Source organism: Pelodiscus sinensis, unplaced genomic scaffold (genome assembly GCF_049634645.1).
Source record: "Pelodiscus sinensis isolate JC-2024 unplaced genomic scaffold, ASM4963464v1 ctg104, whole genome shotgun sequence".
In the NCBI taxonomy this organism is placed as follows: Eukaryota; Metazoa; Chordata; order Testudines; family Trionychidae; genus Pelodiscus; species Pelodiscus sinensis.
The window spans coordinates 174,353-198,006 of NW_027465824.1; the positions used below are offsets into that span (position 1 = coordinate 174,353).

General features: G+C 60.6%; 1 protein-coding gene across 2 annotated transcripts in view; it reads left to right on the forward strand.

The window, feature by feature from the left end:
- The first annotated feature begins 4,781 nt into the window (after positions 1-4,781).
- Positions 4,782-23,654, forward strand: part of MAPRE3 (microtubule associated protein RP/EB family member 3) — a 64,070-nt gene continuing 45,197 nt past the window's right edge. For both annotated transcript variants that reach the window (XM_075914576.1, XM_075914577.1), the window contains exon 1: positions 4,782-4,921. In XM_075914576.1, coding sequence (XP_075770691.1) covers positions 4,785-4,921 — 137 coding nt within the window. In that variant the 5' untranslated portion in view covers positions 4,782-4,784. The remainder of the gene's footprint in view (positions 4,922-23,654) is intronic.

The window sequence follows — 23,654 nt, forward strand, 5'->3', positions numbered from 1 at the left end:
CGCCGGGGGCAGTGGAACAGTCTCCCTGGCTGGCATGGAAACTCCATTGCTTAGCCCATGGGAGGGGAGATGGGACAGAGCCCTGAGGTGGGTAGGAGAAAGCCCTGCTCTGCCCTGCCCTCTAGCGGGTCTAGAGTGGAGCGGATGGGGCTGCAGACAGGAGAGTTTAAGAGGGAGCTGGACAGAGGAAGGCCTCCGAAGAACCAGCTCTGCTCCCGTCTCCGTCTGCGCCTGTAGCCAGATAGAATTGATGGCTTGCAATTCCCACTTTCGGAAATCCAGGCTGGGGGGGGCATCCAGTGTGAAAGGTGCCTGCTGGGGGCAGCTCTCAGGCAGCAGGTGGGAGAGCGACAGGAGGAGGTGGCTGGGCTGGGGAGCATCCGAACCCAGGAGCAGTTCCTGGACAGTGTCCATGTGGAGACAGCCGAGGGAGCTGTCCCAGAACACAGGACTGCGAACACCGCGGGTGGAGGAGATGGCTCAGGGGGACACTGGCAGCTGGTCACTTCTGGCAGCAGGCCCTGCTCCACCCCACTCCCAACCCTCCCACCATGGTACTGGGGAACCGTTATGCTGTTCTGGATACGGGAGAGAAGGACTCACCCCCTACAGCATGTCATCTCGGGAGGTGCTGCTTGCCGGGGGCCTGTGTCCGGGACGTTCCGGAGGCATTGGTGACGATTATCCGGCCCTCTGACTACTGCCCCTTGCTACTCCTCACGTGGACGCTCACGATACCGCAGGGGGTGACACTGAGTGGATCTAGAGTGACTCTGGGGGTGCGGGTGAGGGAGTCTAGGGCACAGGTGGAGTTCTCGGTCCTTCCTGTCAGAGGTCGGGGGCCAGGCAGACACGGGGACATCCTGGAGGGGAATGCCTGGCTGCAAGATGGGGTTGCCAGGAGGGCTTTGGCTGCTCCGAGAAGGGCTGCTAGGCAGGATGGGTTCACCTGTCGAGGAAGGGGGCGACCGACCGTGTTTGGATGCAGACTGGCTAACCTAGTGAGGAGGCTTTAAACTAGGTTCGACGGGGGCAGGTGACCAAAGCCCACAGGTAAGAGAAGAATCTGGACACCTGGGAGATGGGTCAGAAATGGGAGGGAGTGTGGGCTAGAATCGCAGAGAAAAAGGAGGGACAAGGCAGAACTGGGAGGCAAGATCAAATCAGTATCTTAGGGTATGTCTACACTACCCCGCTAATTCGAACTAGCGGGGTAATGTAGGCATACCGCAATTGCAAATGAAGCCCGGGATTTGAATTTCCCGGGCTTCATTTGCATAAGCTGGGCGCTGCCATTTTTAAATCCCAGCTGGTTCGAACCCTGTGCCGTGTGTAGCCGCGCTGCACGGGGTTCGAACCAGCCGGGATTTAAAAATGGCGGCGCCCGGCTTATGCAAATGAAGCCCGGGAAATTCAAATCCCGGGCTTCATTTGCAATTGCGGTATGCCTACATTACCCCGCTAGTTCGAATTAGCGGGGTAGTGTAGATATACCCTTAGATCAGCAGTGTGCAACCCAGGGGGGTCGCGGCTATCTTCGGGAGGAGGGGGTGCAGCGTTGTGATTCGGACTGGCCGGTATTTTCTTTTCCTGGCTTGGTGCCCGACATAGATGCAGTGGGGGTCGGGGGAGCAGCAGGTGAGCAGAGCAGCATTTAAAGGGGCCGGCTTTTTTTTTTTTGCTCAATCAACATTTTCCCAGGGGTTGTGAGTGCAAAAAGATTGCACACCACTGTCTTAGATGCCTGTATACAAATGCAAGGAGTATGAGGCAGGAGTATGGGGAATAAGCAGGAAGAACTCAAAGTGCTAGTAAAGAAACACAACTATGACATCGTTGGTATCACAGAGACTTGGTGGGATAATCCACACGACTGGATTATTGGTATAGAAAGGTACAGCTTGCTCAGGAAGGATGGGCAGGGAAAAATGGGAGGTGGTGTTGTCTTATATATTAAAAATGTCCACACTTGGACTGAGGTGGAGATGGACGTAGGAGACATGTTGAGAGTCTCTGGATTAGGCTAAAAGGGGTAAAAAAACAAGGGTGATGTCATGCTCAGGGTATACTACAGGCCACCTACCCAGGCAGAAGAGGTGGATGAGGCTTTTTTTAAACAACTCACAAAATCATCCAAAGTGCAGGATTTGCTGGTGATGGGGGACTTCAACTATCCAGACATTTGTTGGGAAACTAACACAGTGAAGCACAGATAATCCAGTAAGTTCTTGGACTGCACTGGAGACAACTTTTTATTTCAGAAGGTTGAGAAAGCTATTGGGGGGAAGCTGTTCTAGATTTGATTTTTAGAAATAGGGAGGAACTGCTTGAGAATTTGAAAGTGGAAGGCAGCTTGGGTGAAAGTGATCATGAAATCATAGAGTTCATGATTCTAAGGAATGGTAGAAGGGAGAACAGCAAAATAGACAATGGATTTCAGGAGGCAGATTTGGTAAACTCAGAGAGCTGGTAGGTAAGGTCCCATGGGAAGCAAGACTAAGAGGAAAAACAACCGAAGAGAGTTGGCAGTTTTTCAAGGGACATTATTAAAGGCCCAAAGGCAAACTATTCCACTGCATAGGACGGATAGAAAGTATGGCAAGAGACCACCTTGGATCCACCAGGAGATCTTGCATAATCTAAAAATCAAAAAGGAGTCATATAAAAAGTGGAAACTAGGTCAGAATTACAAAGGATGAATATAAGCAAACAACACAGATATGCAGGGGCAAGATTAGAAAGGCAAAGGCACAAAACAAGCTCAAACTAGCTATAGACATAAAGGGTAACAAGAAGAGATTATGTACATATATTAGAAGCAAGAGGAAGACCAAGGACAGGGTAGGCCCATTGCTCAGTCAAGAGGAGAAACAATAACAGGAAACTTGGAAATGGCAGAGGTGCTTAGTGACTTCTTTGTTTTAATGACATACCACACTAATACCAACCCTGGTACCTTCCCTTGCAACAAACCCCGTTGCCAGCTTTGTCCACATATTCACTCTGCTGATACCATTATTGGACCTAACCAAGTGAGTTATAAGATCAAGAACACATATTCCTGTGCATCCAGAAATATAATTTATGCTATCATGTGCCGAAAGTGTCCGTCTGCTATGTATATTGGACAAACGTCTCAGACACTTCACCAAAGGATCAATGCCCACAAAACAGATATTAGACAGGATCACAAAGAAAAAACAGTTTCTTGCCATTTCAACCAGAAAGGACACTGTCTCAATGACTTAATTGCCTGCATCCTGCTTCAAAAGCCTTTTAAGACTGCACTTGAAAGAGAATCCTCTGAACTGTTATTCATGCTTAAATTCGACACTTTACACCTAGGTCTGAATAAAGAATCTAATTATCTGACCCATTACAAAGATAGCTTCCCCAATTATCACCTCTAATATCATTAGCTCACAGACATTTACCTTCCCCCCCATCCCCCTTCTGTTCTGAAATTTGATTTGTCCTTTTCATATGTGTTCTTTTTTTTTTAATTGTATCCTTTGGTATATATGGTTGTGACAATTTTCTTCCACTATTTGATCTGAGGAAGTGGGTCTGGCCCACGAAAGCTCATCACCTAATAAACCATCTTGTTAGTCTTTAAAGTGCTACATAGTGAGACGCTGTTGCAAAAAAAGCAAACCTGATTCTGGGGACATGAAGAGGAGTGTGGTGAGCCAGACACGAGGAGTCGTTCTCCCGCTCTGCTCTGCGCTGCGCTGGTTAGGCCTCAGCTGGAGTCTTGTGTCCAGGAAGACTGAGGGAACTGAGCTGGTTTAGCTTGGAAAGGAGCAGACTGAGAGGGGACATGGTCACGGTTTTCTAGTATCTAAAAGGGTGTCACAAAGGGGAGAGGGGGGTTGTTCCCCTTGGCCTCTGAGGACAGGACAAGCAGCAAGGGGCTTAACCTGCAGCCAGGGGGGTTTGGGTTGGACGTGAGGGAAAACTCCCTGCCTGCCAGGGGGTGAGACACTGGGATAAGTTGCGGGGGGGCCTGTGGAATCCCCATCTCCGGAGTCAAGTATCAGCCTTTTGCAGATCCAGACTAACACGGGTCAGCGGGGGGGGGGGGGGGGGGGGGGGGGGGTTACGTGCTATGGGGGGCACGGGGTGGCGGGGGGGGGTCTGGAGGTTATGGGGGAGTGGGGGGGGCTCTGGGGCGTGTGGTGTGGTGGGGGGTTGGGGGGCGGCTCGGGGGTGGGGGAGCACGGCGGGGGTGTGGGGGGTGCGGTGGGGGGACTCTGGGGGGCGCGGGGTGGCGGGGGGTTAGGTGCTATTGGGGGGCACGGGGTGGCAGGGGGGTCTGGAGGTTATGGGGAGTGTGGGGGGGCGGCGGGGGAACTCTGGGGGGCGCGGTGGGGTGGGGGGGCTCGGGGGCGGGGGAGCACGGCGGGGGTGTGGGAGGGCTCTGGGGGGGTGGAGGGCGCGGTGGGGTGGAGGCTTGGGGGGCGGCTTGGGGGCGGGGGAGCACGGCGGGGGGGCTCTGGGGGGCGCGGTGGGGTGGGGGGGTGGGGGGTGGCTCGGGGGCGGGGGAGCACGGCGGGGTGTGGGGGGGCTCTGGGGGGCGCGGTGGGGTGGGGGGGCTCGGGGGCGGGGGAGCACGGCGGGGTGCGGGGGGGTTCTGGGGGCGCGGTGGGGTGGGGGGGGCTCTGAGGGGGGCGCGGTGGGGTGGGGGCCGGCTCGGGGGCGGGGGAGCACGGCGGGGGGGCTCTGGGGGGCGCGGGGCGGCGGGGGCTCTGGGGCGGGGCCGGGCCGCTGCGGCGCTGGTTGCCATGACTCCGGGTGGGGGGGGCGGTCCGGTCCCGCGGGGGGGGGGGGCGGCGCATGCGCGGTGCGGCCCCTCCCGCAGAGCCCGGCTCGGTGCAGACGCAGCCAGAAGAGCGGCCGGAGCCACCCGGCGGCCCGAGCGGTGAGTGCGGGAGGGCCCCCCCCCCGGCCCCATTGCCCCCCGGGCCCCGCCCCCCGCCTCGTGCACCCCCGGGCTGGGGCCCTGTGCGGGACACGGCCCCGGCCGGGCTCTGGGGGGCGGGTGCAGCCTGGGGAGAGCTCGGGGGCCCCTCTGCCCGGGCCCGTGGGGAGAGCTCGGGGGCCCCTCTGCCCGGGCCCGTGGGGAGAGCTCGGGGGCCCCTCTGCCCGGGCCCGTGGGGAGAGCTCGGGGGCCCCTCTGCCCGGGCCCGTGGGGAGAGCTCGGGGGCCCCTCTGCCCGGGCCCGTGGGGAGAGCTCGGGGACCCCTCTGCCCGGGCCCGTGGGGAGAGCTCGGGGGCCCCTCTGCCCGGGTCCGTGGGGAGAGCTCGGGGGCCCCTCTGCCCGGGCGCCCGTGGGGAGAGCTCGGGGGCCCCTCTGCCCGGGCGCCCGTGGGGAGAGCTCGGGGGCCCCTCTGCCCGGGCGCCCGTGGGGAGAGCTCGGGGGCCCCTCTGCCCGGGCCCGTGGGGAGAGCTCGGGGCCCCTCTGCCCGGGCCCGTGGGGAGAGCTCGGGGGCCCCTCTGCCCGGGCCCGTGGGGAGAGCTCGGGGGCCCCTCTGCCCGGGTCCGTGGGGAGAGCTCGGGGGCCCCTCTGCCCGGGTCCGTGGGGAGAGCTCGGGGGCCCCTCTGCCCGGGCCCGTGGGGAGAGCTCGGGGGCCCCTCTGCCCGGGCCCGTGGGGAGAGCTCGGGGCCCCTCTGCCCGGGTCCGTGGGGAGAGCTCGGGGGCCCCTCTGCCCGGGTCCGTGGGGAGAGCTCGGGGGCCCCTCTGCCCGGGTCCGTGGGGAGAGCTCGGGGGCCCCTCTGCCCGGGTCCGTGGGGAGAGCTCGGGGGCCCCTCTGCCCGGGTCCGTGGGGAGAGCTCGGGGGCCCCTCTGCCCGGGCGCCCGTGGGGAGAGCTCGGGGGCCCCTCTGCCCGGGTCCGTGGGGAGAGCTCGGGGCCCCTCTGCCCGGGCCCGTGGGGAGAGCTCGGGGGCCCCTCTGCCCGGGCCCGTGGGGAGAGCTCGGGGGCCCCTCTGCCCGGGTCCGTGGGGAGAGCTCGGGGGCCCCTCTGCCCGGGTCCGTGGGGAGAGCTCGGGGGCCCCTCTGCCCGGGCCCGTGGGGAGAGCTCGGGGGCCCCTCTGCCCGGGCCCGTGGGGAGAGCTCGGGGGCCCCTGTGCCCGGGCCCGTGGGGAGAGCTCGGGGGCCCCTGTGCCCGGGCCCGTGGGGAGAGCTCGGGGGCCCCTCTGCCCGGGCGCCCGTGGGGAGAGCTCGGGGGCCCCTCTGCCCGGGCGCCCGTGGGGAGAGCTCGGGGGCCCCTCTGCCCGGGCGCCCGTGGGGAGAGCTCGGGGGCCCCTCTGCCCGGGCGCCCGTGGGGAGAGCTCGGGGGTCCCACTGGCCACATCTCAGGCACTGCTAGGCGAAAGCCGAGGGTCCGGTGGCCCCTAGCCCTGGGGTGGGGCCCTGTGGCTGGAAGAGACTCTGGTGGCAGTTTGCTGTGGGTGTGGGGCGGACTCGTGCTGACTGGGGGGTGCGCGAGTGTGCCCAGTTTCAGGCAGGGGGCCAGCGGGCTCTGCCTTGTGGGGCTCCCCAGACCTGGAATTGCCCTGCCTGGGGCAGAAGCTCTCGCTGATGTGCCACTGGCAAGGAATGGGCCGAGCTCCCCGGTGCTGTGTCCTGGCACACCTGTTCCAACCTGTCACACCCGGGGTTGTTAGTTTGGTGACAGGTGTGAGGCTTCAGGGACGCTGTTGCTGTTTCGGTAGCTGGGGGGGATCGGGCCCTTGCTCCGACAGACGCAGGCGCGATGCATCCGGCCAGGCCGCCGGACCCGCACGCGCTCAGCAGCCGAGCCGGGCAAGTCTCTGACCCTTGTAATGCTTTTGGGACTCGCCGCTGGAGCGTAACCCTATTCCGCGCCGGACGCGAGTGGGAAGGCGTCCAGAGACGCTCACTCTCCAGGCCCGAGGGCCTGCGGCAGAGCTGGCGAGCTCGCAGCCGCCGGATGCCGGAGTCTTCCTCTGTGATATTGTACCTCACCGAAATGGCTCTGAGTGCAGATGTGCCATCCACCAGGGACCCCAGACTTGTCCTGCCAGGGCCCCCCTGCAACTCGCCAAGGCCCTTCCCTTCCATAGGGAGAGGCACACAAGTAAGACTACATGTCCCAGCATGCTTGGCACTTTGTGTTCTGAGAGAGCGCATCTGGGTATGGGGCAATGCATGCTGGTATCTGCAGTCTTTGTGGCCACCAGTGCAGTAGGAGGGCGGTGCTGGACCTGCTCTGCTGTGGCACTTGGGGACCTGTGGCCCTGGGGGGATGCAGGCGCAGAGCAGCGGGAAGCCTCGGGAGAGAGAGAGCTGGGCCAGCAGTGGAAAGTGCCTTTTTGTGCTCCCTCGGAGAAGCTGCGGCGGCGGGAGGAGAAATGCGCCTCGTACGGGCAGAGCGATGGGAAGGCCTGAAGAGGGTTTTGCAGAGCTGGGGACTGCGGCCTCTTGAACTTGCTGTCACTCTGGTGGCTGCAGACTAGGGCTGGGCGCAATTACAGTCCAGGCGTGGAGCAGAGGGCCTTTCTGAGCTGTGACCCAAAGAGCCGCTCTGTACGCCGGGCGGGCGGGCTCCTGCACGTGTGACCGTGGCTGCGGTCCAGCGGTTGTGCGCTGGGGCTGTGGACAAATGCGCCAGGCCCCAGAGGGGCTCAGAGAGAACAGGGCTGTGGTGGTGGGGCATCAGCAGGGGAGGAGGAGAAAAGCTCCTCAGTAAAGCTCAGGTCCTAGCAGTTCTAATCTGCCCTCCCTGAAACATCTGGCCCCTGGGAGAGGAACCAGTGCTTGTCCCCATGATCGGTGCTTGGCCGCTCTGTTCACCGAGCCCTTGTCTGCTGAGGGAAGAGACTTGTGCTAGGCCTTCAAATGGCGAGGTGCTGGCTTCTCCTGGCCCCAGGGGTGGTGAATTCCACAGCCCTGCGCCGTGACATGCAGGCCCAGCAGCATGCACGTGGACCCAGCGGTCATCTATGGTCCAAAGCCTTGAGCCAGGCCTGGTTTGGATGGGGGGTCAGAAGTGTTCTCTGCCTTGCCTAGGAGGCTGGCAGCTGGGAGGACACACGCTGGAGCCTGCCTTTGACAAGGGCAGAGGGGCGGACTCCTGACGAGAGAGGGGCCCGGCCAGCTCTGCTGTTTGGTGCCAGGGGACGGGCGGATTTGCGACGAGTAGGGTCCTGGACTCTGTAGGGCCCTGCTGGGGGGCGAGCGTGGAATGAGATGCACTCAATAGCCAAGGAGGTTGGTGCCTGAGCTGGTCCCTGGGAGCAGCAGCCCAGTCTGGCCTGGATTGAGCTGGATCGGCTGCATCTCCTGCTGGGACTCGGCAGTGCCTGGTGTGGGGACGGGGCGGCTGTGTGGCAGGAGGAGCGTACAGCGTGAAAGCAGGGGGGAGGCACGAGTGCGAGCCGGGGAAGGGAATGTGGGGCAGAGGTGCAGGGAACGCAGGAGGACAGGGGGTCTGAGCTCAATGCAGACAGAGCGGGGTGGGGGGCCGTGGCATTTTGGATGGGGCGAGGCCTGTGCAGAGAGGTGCTGTTACCTGCTCGCTCTGGGGCGCCCCTGCCTTGCCCAGTCCCTAGGGCTCGGGGTGTGGCGTGCTGCGGTACCGCGGGCGCTACACGGCAGTATCTTCCCCGCTGCTAATTAGCGCGCCCAGACCAGGATGGGCCCGCGCCCCGGCCAGTCAGGCTCCGGGCAGCCCAGACCTTTGGCTTCTACATGGTGTGATTGGCAGGTGTGGCGCTTGGGCTTTGCCCGGGAGTTGGGTCCGGAAAACTCCCTTGGGGCCCCCCGGGCTGTAGTTAAAACCTGGATCCCACGTGGCACCGTCCCGGCGTTGGAAAGGAACCTGCCCCAGAGGGGGCTTTTCACCAAGCCCAGCCCAGCAGACACAGGTCCGGCCCACTCGGCTGATGCCAGTCTCGCACAGTGAGCACAGCGGGAGACCGGGAGACTGGCCAGGCGCGCTGGGGTAAAGCGGTGTGCAAGTTCCCACTCGCAGCTGTGGCCGGGGGTTCCTTGCCTGGCAGGAGGTGTCAAAGGGCGTTTGCCTTACACATCTTCAGCTGGTTGGGGAGCTGCCCCGAGGCAGAGGGAGGCCAGATGTCCAGGTCTGCTGCAGTCCATGGCACGCGGGGCTGTGCTGCAGCTTAGCTCATGGCTGCAGTTTCTGGCTGGCTGCTGGTTTTACTGCAGGAGGCCTCGGCCCTTACTGCTGCCGATGGCAAAGCCCTGCCTTTCTGTGCTGCCGCTCCGGGCTCCATGTTGGTACCCGGCCACGGAGCTCTGCACTGATCCTGCCCCAGCGGGGCTCAGGGCACCCGGGGCTCCTTCAAGTGGCTGCTTGTGGCCTGCTGTCTGTGGGAAGTTTTCTCTGTACACAGGAGAAATATCAGAGGCAGTGTGGCCTGCCCATGTCCTGTGCTCCCCTGTAGGACTCTAACGGCCTGCCCGGCACCTCGGTCGGGGGCTGGGCTCCCAGGGCAGCGTGACCCCCCCAGCTTTATGGAGTTGACGGGTGGACACAGATACGCGTCACTGAAGATGCTTTGGACAAAGTGCCCCGTGTCACCCGTCGGTCTTCACGTCTCGCTCGTTCTGGGGCGCGTGTCACTCCTGCGTGTGGAGCAAGGCTCGGGTTAGGGCTAGAAAGGTGCATACGCAAACCACCAAGGGGGTCTCCCTGGAGGGCTGGTGGCCTCCTGTAAACTGCCCTTTTCTTCTTTAGGTCTGAGCAGTGGTTGTCTCAGGAAGTCAGGAGCCCTCCCTGCCCGGTGGGGCTGGCCAGGTCCTTTTCCATGAAAAGGGAGAGAGTAAAACAGAAGTCCCCTGGAAAGGGAGGCCATTGAAGAGGCAAAGTTTTCCAGTTCTTTGTCTGGCGGTGGGGCTCTCCCAGGAGGATACCTAGAGAGCCCTGCGAAAGGGGACTTCCCTGGGGCGGAGGCTTGGCTGGATATGGGACAGGGTTAGGGTAAGTGTGTCATAAGTTGTAGGGGCTTAGAACTAGCCAAGTGTTTTCTCTTATTTTAAATTTGTAACCTACTTGCTCTGCCTGTCCTCACTTGCAACCACTTCGATCCCACGGCGGCTACGTAATTAAACCACGTTTATTTACTCCCGGGCCTAGTGTAAATCACTCCTACCTGGGGAACAGCCAGTGTGCACGTCTCCCTTCCCTCGCTAAGGGGCTTACCCAGATCCTTCAGGCGGGGCTCTCCTCCCATTTGGGGCGTGTCCCCCAGGAAGCTGGCCATGGACCTGAAGCATTTCAGTGTCTGTGCTGCTCCACGGGGGGGTGGGAGGCATGAGCGTGTCCTCAGCTCTGTGCCTGGCGGGGAGATCAGGACAGGGAGGTGAGACGCTCAGAGAGCAAGGAGGAGAGGGACAGTGGTTTTGTCAGCACCCAGAAAGCTCCCCAAGGGGTCTCCTGGGACTGCCCCATCACAGGGGGATCGGCCTGTTCGGGGCTGCCCCTCTGCTGGCCAGGCCCGACGGGAGGGTTCAGCGCGGCTTTGTGCTACTCTCCGTTCTCCCTCCCCTTCCGGTACCAGTGGGAGCGGGACTGCTCTGAGTCCAGGGAAGGCAGTGATGCCTGAGGGGGATGTGCCCGGCTGGGATGGGGGCGTTGTATCCCAGAGTTCTCTGGCCCGTGGAGCTGGGGGCTGCCGTGCTCTGACGGGGGAGGAATCACTGGGTGGAAAATCCCGTCTAATCAGTGGACTGGGGTCCTGTGGGGGGTTGCTCCGGACGGGACGGGCCCGAGTCGGGGAGCAGCGATCAGAACGCGCTTGGCGTGGATGTTGCCGGGGCTGTTGTGGAGGGTCATTCTGGCTGGGTAGGAGAGTCCCAAACATAGTCAGTAAGTGGCACCTGTGGGGTGCTGGCCAGAGCTGTCGTGCTTTCTAGACGGGGGGCCTGAGGGCCACATCTGGCACGGAAATTGTATGATGGGCCATGAGTGTTCGCAAAATTGGGGTTGGTGTGTGGGGAGGGAGAGGGTGGGGCCAGGGGGGAGGGGCTTGGGGTGCCGGAGGGGGCTCTGGGCTGGTGCCAAGGGGCTCAGGGAGTGGGAGGCGGTTCGAGGTGTGAGTGTGGCGGGGGGCAGGAGGCAGGCTCCAGGCGGCGCTTACCTCATGCAGCTCCTGGAAGCAGCGGCCTGTTCCCAGGCCGGTGGCGTGAGCAGGTGGCTGTGCTCCTGGGCAGTGTGAGATGCAGAGCCGAGGCTTGGGGCAAGGGTAGCGTGCAGAGCCCCCGGCCCTGTTCCCTTGAGGCCTCTCTGTCCATGTGTGGAATAAATGTCACGTGCCCCGAGGCGTGTGCCAGTGTGCACCACCCGTGGGAACCAGACAGCGAGCGCTCTAATCAGCTGCCCAGGGTGTCTCGCTGGTTCCTTGTGCCCCTGTCCGCCTGTTCCCCTCCCAGGGTGTGTCTTATCTGGCCCTTCGATGGCAGGGCCCATCTTGGACTCTGAACAGCTCCTGGCGCAGGCGCTGCCGTGGGACGGCTGCAGAGGGGCCGTGGCGGTAACAGCCCTGCTAATACCATGGCTGGCCTGGGGACGGGAAATGGGAAGTTCCGTCTGCCAGCTCCTGGCTTCCTGTCTGTGTCAGAGCCTGGGGGAGACCCGACCGGGCCAGCTTATCCCAATTCTCTTACGCCGGCTCTGTAGCAGCCTCTGCTGCCGTGGCAGCCGCTCCGCTCGGGCACTTCCTGTGCCCCTAGGCCGGGGTGGGCAAATTCCGGCCCACGGGCCAGATCCGCTCGCCAGGGTTAGCTCCTGGCAGCCCCACTGCTCTATTTACCTGCACGGCTGCAGGTACCGGCCATCGCGGCTCCCATTGGCTGCAGATCGCCGTTCCCTGCCAATGGGAGCTGCGGGAAGCGGTGTGCACCACTTCCTGCCACTCCCATTGGCCGGGAACGTTGATCTGCAGCCAGTGAGAGCTGCGATGTCCGGTACCTGCAGCCGTGCAGGTAAATACATTGGTGGGGGCCTGCCGGGGCTAACCCTGGCACACTGCTGCTGTTTTGCCCTGCCCTGCCCCAGGGCCATGGTCTCCAGCCCTTTCAGCTCAGGGTCTCTCTTACATTTCAGTGCTCTGCAGCACTGGAACCACTAACAACACATGTGGATGGGATCATGAGCTCTCGTGGGCACAGCCCGCTGCTTCAGCTGCCCGGAGTGTCGGAAGCCCAGATCCAAGGAAAAATAAGGGCAGGAGGGAGGGAGAAGAAGGAAAAAAAACTGAAGGGGAGGAAGCAAAACAGGCAGCGAGTAGAGAGGCTGCAGAGGGATAATAGCCCAGTGAGTCTGTAACAGGACAAGCAGAAAACAACAGTCTAGTAGCATCTTAAAGACTAAGTAGTTACAGGAGACTGATAAGAACCATTAGTTAGTTGTGCCAGGGCTCTGGGCTGAGCAGGATGTTGGGGGGCAGGGGTTGTGCCGAGGGCTCTGGGCTGAGCCTGGAGCCGGGGGTTGGGGTCTCGGGTTGTGCCGAGGGCTCTGGGCTGAGCCGGGGGTTGGGGTCTCAGGGGTTGTACCGAGGGCTCTGGGCTGAGCCGGGGATTAGGGTCTCAGGGGTTGTGCCGAGGGCTCTGGGCTGAGCCGGGGGTTGGGGGGCAGGGGTTGTGCCGAGGGCTCTGGGCTGAGCCTGGAGGAGGGGGTTGGGGGGCAGGGGTTGTGCCGAGGGCTCTGGGCTGAGCCTGGAGGAGAGGGTTGGGGGGCAGGAGTTGTACTGAGGGCTCTGGGCTGAGCCTGGAGGAGGGGGTTGGGGGGCAGGGGTTGTGCCGAGGGCTCTGGGCTGAGCCTGGAGCCGAGGGTTGGGGGGCAGGGGTTGTGCCGAGGGCTCTGGGCTGAGCCGGGGGTTGGGGAGCAGGGGTTGTGCCGAGGGCTCTGGGCTGAGCCTGGAGCCGGGGGTTGGGTGGCAGGGGTTGTACCGAGGGCTCTGGGCTGAGCCTGGAGCCGAGGGTTGGGGGGCAGGGGTTGTGCCAAGGGCTCTGGGCTGAGCCGGGGGTTGGGGAGCAGGGGTTGTGCTGAGGGCTCTGGGCTGAGCCTGGAGCCGGGGTTGGGGGGCAGGGGTTGTGCCGAGGGCTCTGGGCTGAGCCTGGAGCCGGGGGTTGGGTGGCAGGGGTTGTACCGAGGGCTCTGGGCTGAGCCTGGAGCCGGGGGTTGGGTGGCAGGGGTTGTACCGAGGGCTCTGGGCTGAGCCTGGAGCCGGGGGTTGGGTGGCAGGGGTTGTGCCGAGGGCTCTGGGCTGAGCCGGGGGTTGGGGAGCAGGGGTTGTGCTGAGGGCTCTGGGCTGAGCCGGGGGTTGGGGAGCAGGGGTTGTGCCGAGGGCTCTGGGCTGAGCCTGGAGCCGGGGGTTGGGTGGCAGGGGTTGTACCGAGGGCTCTGGGCTGAGCCTGGAGCCGGGGGTTGGGGAGCAGGGGTTGTGCCGAGGGCTCTGGGCTGAGCCTGGAGCCGGGGTTGGGGGCAGAGTAACTGTGTGGTTACTGGGGTGTTGCATGGGTCTGTGTGGGGTCACCCCTAGCTCAGCAGGGGAACCTGGCCCTGCAGAGGGGCGGAGGGAGATGGTTGGCCTCTGCAGCATGCAGCACTCGGCCGTGTGGAACCCTCCCGCCCCACCCCGCTCCCCTAATCTGTGCTGCTTAGCCATGGGGAGGGGGTGCTGGCGGGCCCTGCAGTCTAGACATAGCCTTGGTGAATTGCCACGGGCTATCTGAGCGACTGCCCTCTTATGGGAGAGGAGCATTCGGAGGCAGCAGGGCCGGGAGGAGATGCTGCTCATGCGGCCTGGCAGCACTGCTTGCTGCTTTGCCTCTGACGCTGAATACACAAGTCCGGCCTTGTGACTGAGTGAATTCTCCTGCTTTTCTATTTGTGGCTAGACTCTGCTCGCGCTGCCTGCTTACTAGTGGTGACATTCGCTTGTATTGTACATGAGGTATCTGCCGTTCTTTTGTCGTCTTCGGTACCTAATTGGGGATCTTCGCTGGGAGCTGGGCAAGGATCCTCCAGAGACGCTTGCGGGAAGAGACCAGGGCCGAGCAGTTAGTCTCTGAATAAAAGCATGTCCAATCGCTGGGTCCCGGCTGGCCGTTAATTAAACAGCGTTCAGCACTTGAACGATTGCAGTGCCGCAGGAGCCGCCGGGCCGGGGCGTGGGGACGTCTGTGGAGAGGCGCAGAGCAGGAGCGGGCGTGAGCCGAGGCTCGGGGGGCGTCTTTCCACCGGGACCTCGGGAGCACGTCTGGGACAGTCCGGCCTTGCTCTGAAAAGTGAAAGCGACTTGCAAGTTCCCGCTGCCCTTCGCAAGCTCCGGCGCTTGCTTTCCTGCCGTCCCTGTGTGGCCAGAGTCCCGGGGTCCTTCAGGGTGGCGGGGGGCAGACCTCACCGGCAGCCTGCGCGCCGCTGCACCTGCCTGTGTGTGCCTCCCCCTCCGCTCAGGGTGGCAAGGAGCCCTGGGGCTGGGGGCTGTACTGACCCCGCCGGCCCATACCCAGGCATGTCACCAGCCTCCGCTGTAGTTGGAGGGGTGGGCGGGCTCTGGAAGGAAATGCTCCTTCTCCCAAGCATTTGGCAGGAGTTGGAGTTAAATAGGTGTCAGCGCAAACACGCAAGGCAGCAGTCTGACTGCGCGCTGCTTGCACGGCGGCTCCGGGCTCCGGGTGTGCTGCCTGGCCGGTGGGCCCAGACCGGTGCTGAGAGCCACCCCTTTGCCAAAAGCCACGAAAGGCTGTCACGTTATTGGATTTTGAGGGGGTCACTGCTGCACCCATGGGGGGGGGATATTCGCCCCAAAAGTCGGTATCTGGGGTCAGAGTCGGCCACATGGCCTATTTCTACCTCCTTCCTGGCTTCTTCCAAGCTGGAGACGGTCACGGTGTCTCTGACCAGGCACCTAGATTCCTTCATAGGTGGGTCTCAGGTACTTAAGAGACCTATTGTCCCTGGAGCCTTGCTAATTAGCATGTCCATAGGCCGAGCCCATCGCTCAACCACATACAGAGAAACTTCCAGTCTCCATACAGAGTACATATTCCTAACTCCACACCCAGACATTACACAGATATATGAAGGGCATACACAGAATCGGTAGAATTTAAGCTTCTGTTTGACACCTCACACGGCCCCCTTGTACCGACTTTTGGGGTGAACACCCCCCATGGGTGCAACAGTGACCCGGCTGCTCCCCTCCCAATCCAATAACGTGACAAAGGGTCAGTTACGGGAGAGAGGCTGGACTCTAGACCCTGTACTTGCGCTGCCAACGCACCCCCGGGCGCTCCTGTTCGGGTGACACTGTGGAGGTGGGAACACGCTGTGACAGACCGGGCCGGGTCTGGGCACAGCTGAGGGCGTCCACTCAGGGTGAATTGCTCAAACTCTTTTACAGCTCCTGACTGGAGGCCCTTCCAAATAGGCCACAAACCAGCCGCACCGAGCGCTTCAGCTGCCTGCCTAGCCAGCCAGAAGCCTCAGGAGTAAAACCCCTCAGACACCCCAGCTCTCCCTGTGCCCCAGTCAGCCCTGGGCCTAACACACGGGGAGGGGTTATAGAACCCGATCTCACCTACCCCGAACGGGTTCTTCCGGTCCCAGGAAACCAGCCACTGGTCCCAGGTCAATTTACCCTCTGGATCTTACCCACAAATCACACTGAGCCAGTCCTTTAGAATCTAACTACTAAAGGTTTATTACTGAAAGAAAGAAAAGTGCGAGAGTGAGGCTGTTAAAGGATAATACATTACATGCATCGAATCTCCCAGTTCCCAATTCAGGCTCTAGCAGAGATGTTACAGCTGCTGGCTTAAAAGTCTCTGTTTACATCCGACGTCAGGATGGGTCCAGGGTTCTTCCCGGCTCGTTGTTCCCTGCAAGGCTGCGTCTGGGATCAGGAGCTGAGCAGAAGACCTAGATGGAGGGGCCACATGGCACTTATATCCCTCCTGGCATCTCCTTGGCTCCAGCAGGTCACCTGGCCAGTGGCCTGTCCCTGTGTCCCTGCTGGTAGCCCTTAGGTATCAGTCCCACGCCTGAGGTGTGTCCTGGCACCTAGAGATTCGTTGCCCCCTTGCTAACTGCCATAGCCGCTGGCTGAGCTTTCCTTGCCCGTTGCTCAGCCACAGAGAAGTTTCCAGCCTCCCTGCAGAGTGCGTGTTTCTGACCCCACACACAGACATGACAGCGAGTCAGGACCAGCACCTACAGAGCCAGTGGAGCAGAAGCTGTCATGTGACATCGCACATGGCCCCCTTTGTATACACTTTGGGGCAAACACCCCCCTTAAAATCCAGTAACGTGACACCCCCAACGCAAAATTGATGCTGGAAGTGATGCCAGTAACATCACTGAGGGCATCGCACAGGTCCCCCCGCCCGAGATAAGGCATCTGCCGGACCAGGCCAGGTCTGGGCACAGCTGAGGGCATCTGCTCAGGGCGAATCGCTCTAACTCAGGGCTTCTTACAGCCCCTGACTGGAGGCCCTTCCAAATAGGTCACATCTTTGGCTCCGCACTATTGTAGTTTTGACCCTTCAGGTGTAAACTGCAATTTTCCTTTGGCAAAGCAAGCTCTGCCCCTCCCCCTTGTCCTGTGGTCTCAAAACCTGGCTCGACAAAGGGCTGGCTGGGCGTGTCTCCCTTGCTCTCAATGGCCATGGAACCCTCTCTCCCCCCAATCGGTGGGGGAACAACCATAAGCTGTAGACTCACAAATCTCTCGTCCTTCCACCCCTAACCTGTTTCCACGTGGAACCAGCTATCAACTTCCCTGACCGATTACAAGTGCCCATAGTGCCCAGAGACGGGAGCGTAACGGCCATCTCCTGCATCCTAGAGATCCTACTAGAGATTCCTTTCAGGTAGGAATAAGAGATCCTCCGGAAAAGGGCTTTATTCCGGAGGATCGCACCAGTCTAGACGCTTTTTTTCCGGCTTTTCCCCAAGCCGGGAAAAAAGCGGCGGCCATGTTTATTTAAATCTGCAGGGGATATTTAAATCCCCCGCGGATTTCCCTATGCTGACTTACCTGATTTGCATCCCTTTTCCGGAATTTGTGGCCAGTCTAGATGTAGCCACTGACTTCCCAGCAAGCTGGTCACACACAGTCACTGGGTTACCAGACTGCTCCAGTTCTCTGGCTGTTCCTGCCTCTTTTGTAACAATCCGCAACCCCTCTGAGACCTCTCCACCACCATCCACACTGGATCTTCCTAAACCCAAGTCAGTGGAGCCTGTTAACAGACAAGTTCTGTCCGTCAGGCACTGACGCAAGTGCCTCACACAACAAACTGTTGCCTTGTACAGGCAGAGCTTTCCCCTGATCTGCCCCAAACAAGACACTTTTACTCTCCTCAGCCCCTGCAAACTGCTTGCTACAAGCACTGCCAGGACTCTCTTCCCTAGGAGCTTCCTCGAGCCACAGTTCACCCTTCTCTGGCTCCGCAGCAGCATTGCCCTGCTGAGCCCCAACCAACTCCTGAACTTCATTTACTCCCTGAGTCATTTCTGGCCCCTCCGGTGGATTCACAGACAGTCCCCTCTCAGGCACATAGACAGAGGCATGAGATACAAGGTCAGAGACATTTTCCTCCCTTTGTACTCTCTGGACTGGCCTCAGGGCTCTCTGTCCTAGCGCACACAAGGGCAGGAACCATCCTCTCCTCCTCAAGTAACACACAAGCCCCTGAACCGTCTGATCTCGGGGACCCTGGCAAGATGCTGCCTGGATACACCCCAGTCACAGCCTCCTTCTCCCCGGCAGACACAAACCTAGGGCCACCCCCTGTCTGGGCTTAGCTGCATCCAGTCCCAACTCTGGGCCAACAGCATCGCTCTCAGCCATCGCAGGCGGAGGGCACCTTCCTCAGACACAGGATGGGGGGAACCACTTCCCCCACAGGCATGCCACTGCCATACAGCCAGACAACTAGAGACAGTCTCTCCTTTGTCCCAGCTCCCCTGGCTATTCTCAGGCACACGGCTTCACTGACCCACTGCTACTCCCAGCAGCCAAACTGCCAGCTTGCACACGGTGGCTGCTCACACTGAGCTTCTGCACACAACTCACTTCCAGCGTGTGCAGGTTCAGACTCACACGCCTCACCAGCCGACGATCCATCACCCTCCAGAACTTTATCTTGTTCCCCAGTGAGGAATTTACCCCGGCCATTCCCTGCAACCTGCCCCAGAGAAGCATTGCCCGGATTCCTGGGGTCCCTCTGCCCTGCTTCTGACTCCAGCCTCACCTCTGGGACATCAAACAGGCCATCAGAACCCTCACTCCCAGGCTCACTGCCCCCCTGCACAGACACACGGCCATCTGCCTCAGGCAAACATTTAGAGACACTTTCCCCTTGGTTATAGTGGGGCTGACTAGCCAGACACCTGCCCAGAATCACATGCATCCCCCTCACAGCCCCCATACATGCTTTGGGGCTGGGTTACAACATCAGCTGGGTTAAACACATCTGCCATGTCATAGTCACCCCACATACCCACGCGGTCATACACCGAACTCCCAGGAGGATCCAGTCCCTTTTGTTCTTCTGTTCTCTTAAGCTGAAGTTCAAGTCTGGCAGCTTCCTCTTAGGCTAGTCTGAGTCTTCTGTCCGACTCTGCCATCCTCTCTGCACATTCTCGTTCCCTCTTCTGCCTTTTCTCAGCAGCTTCTTGCTCTAGTTCTCTCTTCTGCTAGCAGACAAAATTCTTCCAGTTCTCGCTTATATTTCAGTTGCATTCTCCTCACTGGATCCTGCACTCCCATTTCTTCTGCAGCATTTCTGGCCACTAACAAAGATCTCAGCTCTGGCTTAGAAGCTTCCTCACTAAAGGCCATGCCTCTTCCCAAGCACAAATCCTTCAGAGCCTCTCTGTCCAGACTCTCATACTGTTGCTGGCTCATCGCAGCAGCTCTTTAACCAACCAAACTCTCTATGCCCAAAAATCCAATTTAGCCAGCGTGGGGCCCTGGTCCAAAGCTCAATTGACCAAGTTCTGTGGATCCTGCCGACTACGCCACTGTGACGGACCGGACCGGACCGGGCCGGGTCTGGGCACAGCTGAGGGCATCTGCTCAGGGCGAATTGCTCAAACTCGAGGCTCCTTACAGCCCCAGACTGGAGGCCCTTGCCAAAGAGGCCACAAACCAGTCACACCGAGCGCTTCAGCTGCCTGCCTAGCCAGCCAGAAGCCTCAGGAGCAAAACCCCTCTGACACTCCAGCTCTCTCTGTGCCCCAGTCAGCCCCGGGCCTAACACACGGGGAGAGGTTATAGAACCCGATCTCAACTACCCCGAATGGGTTCTTCCGGTCCCAGGAAACCAGCCACAGGTCCCAGGTCAATTTACCCTCTGGACCTTGCCCACAAATCACACTGAGCCAGTCCTTTAGACTCTAACATCTAAAGGTTTATTGCTACAAGAAAGAAAAGCCTGAGAGTGAGGCTGTTAAAGGATAGTACGTTACATGCATCAAATCTCCCAGTTCTCGATTCAGGCTCTAGCAGAGATGTTACAGCTGCTGGCTTAAAAGTCTCTGGTTACATCCGATGTCAGGATGGGTCCACGGTTCTTCCCGGCTCGTTGTTCCCTGCAAGGCTGCGTCTGGGATCAGGAGCTGAGCAGAAGACCTAGATGGAGGGGCCACATGGCACTTATATCCCTCCTGGCATCTCCTTGGCTCCAGCAGGTCACCTGGCCAGTGGCCTGTCCCTGTGTCCCTGCTGGTAGCCCTTAGGTATCAGTCCCACGCCTGAGGTGTGTCCTGGCACCTAGAGATTCGTTGCCCCCTTGCTAACTGGCATAGCCGCTGGCTGAGCTTTCCTTGCCCGTTGCTCAGCCACAGAGAAGTTTCCAGCCTCCCTGCAGAGTGCGTGTTTCTGACCCCACACACAGACATGACAGCGAGTCAGGACCAGCACCTACAGAGCCAGTGGAGCAGAAGCTGTCATGTGACATCGCACATGGCCCCCTTTGTATACACTTTGGGGCAAACACCCCCCTTAAAATCCAGAAACGTGGCACTTGCCCATGCGCACGGGGGGGTCGGCCGTCAGGGGAGCAGCGCTGCGGGCACACGGGGGAGATGGCTGCAAGGCAGGAGTGTGTGACCTGGGACACCAGACCGTGGGCCGGCTGGGGAGAGCAGAGCAGCGCGTGGGGGTGGCTGGCCCCTGCCACGTTCAGAGCAAGCCCAGCTCCAGAGGCATGTTTGGCAGGGGCTGCCTGGCGCGACGTGACCAGCCAGCCCTGGCGGCTGCTTGTGCTCCCTGGACACGGCACTGGGGAAGGACTCCTGCCTGGAGCAAAATGCAGGACAATGTAGCACTTTAAAGACTAACAAGATGGTTTATTAGGTGATGAGCTTTCGTGGGCCAGACCCACTTCCTCAGATCAAATAGTGGAAGAAAATTGTCACAACCATATATACCAAAGGATACAATTAAAAAATGAACACATATGAAAAGGACAAATCAAATTTCAGAACAGGAGGGGGATGCGGGGGGGGGGGGGAGGAAGGAAGGTAAGTGTCTGTGAATTGATGATATTAGAGGTGGGGAGAGTGGGATGTTTGTGAGTTAATGGTATTAGAGGTGATAATTGGGGAAGCTATCCTGGTAATGGGTGAGATAGTTCAAGTGTTTGTTGAGTCCTTTTTGGAGAGTGTCGAATTTTAACATGAATGACAGTTCAGAGGATTCTCTTTCAAGTGCAGATGTAAAAGGTCTTTGTAGCAGAATGCAGGTGGTTAAGTCATTGAGACAGTGTCCTTTCTGGTTAAAATGGCAAGAAACTGTTTTCTCTTTGTGATCTTGTCTGATATCTGTTTTGTGGGCATTGATCCTTTGGTGAAGTGTCTGAGACGTTTGTCCAATGTACATAGCAGACGGACACTTTCGGCACATGATAGCATAAATTATATTTCTGGATGCGCAGGAATATGTGTTCTTGATCTTATAACTCACTTGGTTAGGTCCAATAATGGTATCAGCAGAGTGAATATGTGGACAAAGCTGGCAACGGGGTTTGTTGCAAGGGAAGGTACCAGGGTTGGTATTAGTGTGGTATGTCCTGTGGTGGTTGGTAAGAATCATCTTGAGGTTAGGTGGTTGTCTATAGGAGACTATGGGTCTGTCTCCCAGAGCCTCTTTGAGTATGGTATCCTGTTCCAATATAGGCTGTAGTTTATTGATAATGTGTTGGACAGGTTTAAGTTGGGGGTTGTAGGTGATGACAAGTGGTGTTCTATTGTTGGTTTTCTTGGGTCTGTCTTGAAGTAGATGGTTTCTAGGTATTCGTCTGGCTCTTTCAATTTGCTTTTTTATTTCTCTGGGTGGGTAGTTGAGGTTTATAAATGCTTGGTAGAGATCCTGAAGCTTCTGGTCTCTGTCAGTGGGATTAGAGCAGATGCGGTTGTATCGAAGAGCTTGGCTATAGACGATGGATCGTATGGTGTGTTCTGGATGGGAGCTGGAAGCATGTAGGTAACTGTATGAGTCGGTGGGTTTTCTGTAGAGAGTGGTGTCTAATTTTCCATTGTTGATTTGTACTGTGGTGTCCAGGAAGTGGATCTCTCGTGTAGAATGGTCCAGGCTGAGGTTGATGGTGGGGTGTAGGTTGTTGAAATCTCTCTGGAGCGCAGGGCTGCCGTTGTGGGCCGGGGAACGCCGTCTGAAGTTAGGAGCAGGACCTGAGCAGCAGGGCTGGGAGCACCTGCAGGATGGGCGCGGACGCAGGTCGTGCTGGGACTCTGGGGGCCCAGTGGGCTGGTGGGCCTTCCCGTGAGGGGCTGTGGTAGTGTGGTGGCTGACAGCCCCCCTCTGAATCACAGAAACAGTGAATCGGGAGAGACCTCAGGAGGCAGCGAGTCCAGCCCCGGCCCAAGGCAGGACCAACCCAACTCAATCAGCCCAGCCAGGCCCTTGTCCAGCTGGGACTTACACACCCCTGGGGATGGAGACTCCCCCCTCCCCAGGGAACCCAGCCCAGGGCTTCCCCACCCGCCTAGGGGAATCCTTTGTCCTGATCTCCTACCTAGACCTTGCCCACCGCCCCCCAGAGAAGGCCCTGGGGGGCCCTGAAACATCCCGCGCTTCTCAGGGCGCCTGCGGACACTTCAAGGGGAAGCTTCGGGCACAGGCCCGGCATGGGCGTAGCGTTGGGGAGCCGGGGGGGCCGTGCACGGCTTGTTCCGCACACGCTCTCGCAGCCCGTTCATGGAGCGTGAGCGGCGTGCGCTGTGCTGAGCTAGACGCAGGGGCTGCGTGCGGCCCTCGGGCGAGGACGTTACCCGCCGGGTGGCTCACTGGTCCAGAGGCACGGCCGCAGTCCATTTCAGAGCAGAAGCGCCCTTGTGGGCACCTCCCGCTGGCCCCGGGCGGCTCGCGGGTGCCAGCTTTGAGGAGTGCAGGTGTCCCCAACGGGGGCTCTTGATCTCAAAGCGGCAGCGCCGGCGTGGAGCGGGAAGTGAGCGGGGGGCTCCGAGTCCCCCTGGCCCTGGGCTCCACGCGGAGCCGGGGCAGGTTGGCACTGCCCCGCTGATCCCGGGCTCCACGCAGCATTTCCAAGGCGTGGACCCCGGGGGCTGCTGGTAAGTGGATCTAGCGTGTTCTCTCAAACCGCACTTGCTCGTGGCCCCGCTGCCTCCGACCTGCGACCTCTTCCCAAGGTTCCTTGCAAGCCGGGGAGACGCTTAGGGGTAGGGGAGTGCGCGGCCGGGGGCTTTGTTCCAGCCACGGCGCCCAATGGGGAAGTGGCTTTGCTGGGAGCAAAGGGCTCCCCGGGGCGAAGGACGCTGGTCGCGGCCGGCTCTGCCTGCTTGGTTTGCCAGAGGGGGTCAGTGCCCTGAAAGAGCCGTGGCTCCCGTTCCCTGGCTGGGGGAGAGGGCGCTAGGCAGGGCCTCGGCCTGGGGTTGTCCAGTGAGGGACACAGGTGCCACTGCCCGGCAGGCCACAGAGGGGCTTTTCCTGTGGCTCCTGCCCCTGCAGAGCCAGCCTGTTGCCAGTGCAAAGCCTGGGTTCATCCTGCTTCGAAGCTCTTCCACAGTGCGGGCAGGATCCAGCTTGGCTGGGCCCCCGGAACCCTGTGGAGCCCCACACTGTGCTCCTGGCAGTGGTGGTAGCTCAGTCTCTCCAGCCCGGCCCAAGCAGGGAGCCCCCCGCTGGACCGAGCCCCAAGCCTCCCGCCGGACCGAGCCCCCTGCTGGACCGGGCCCCGAGCCCCCCGCTGGACCGGGCCCCGAGCCCCCTGCCGGACTGGGCCCCAAGCCCCCTGCCGGACCGAGCCCCCTGCCGGACCGAGCCCCGAGCCGGACCGAGCCCCCTGCCGGACCGAGCCCCCTGCCGGACTGAGCCCCGAGCCCCGTGCCGGACCAGGCCCCGAGCCCCGTGCCGGACCGAGCCCCATGCCGGACCGAGCCCCGAATCCCCTGCCGGACCGAGTCCCCTGCCGGACCGAGCCCTGAGCCCCGTGCCGGACCGAGCCCCCTGCCGGACCGAGCCCTGAGCCCCGTGCCGGACCGAGCCCCATGCCGGACCGAGCCCTGAGCCCCGTGCCGGACCGAGCCCCATGCCGGACCGAGCCCTGAGCCCCGTGCCGGACCGAGTCCCCTGCCGGACCGAGCCCTGAGCCCCGTGCCGGACCGAGCCCCATGCC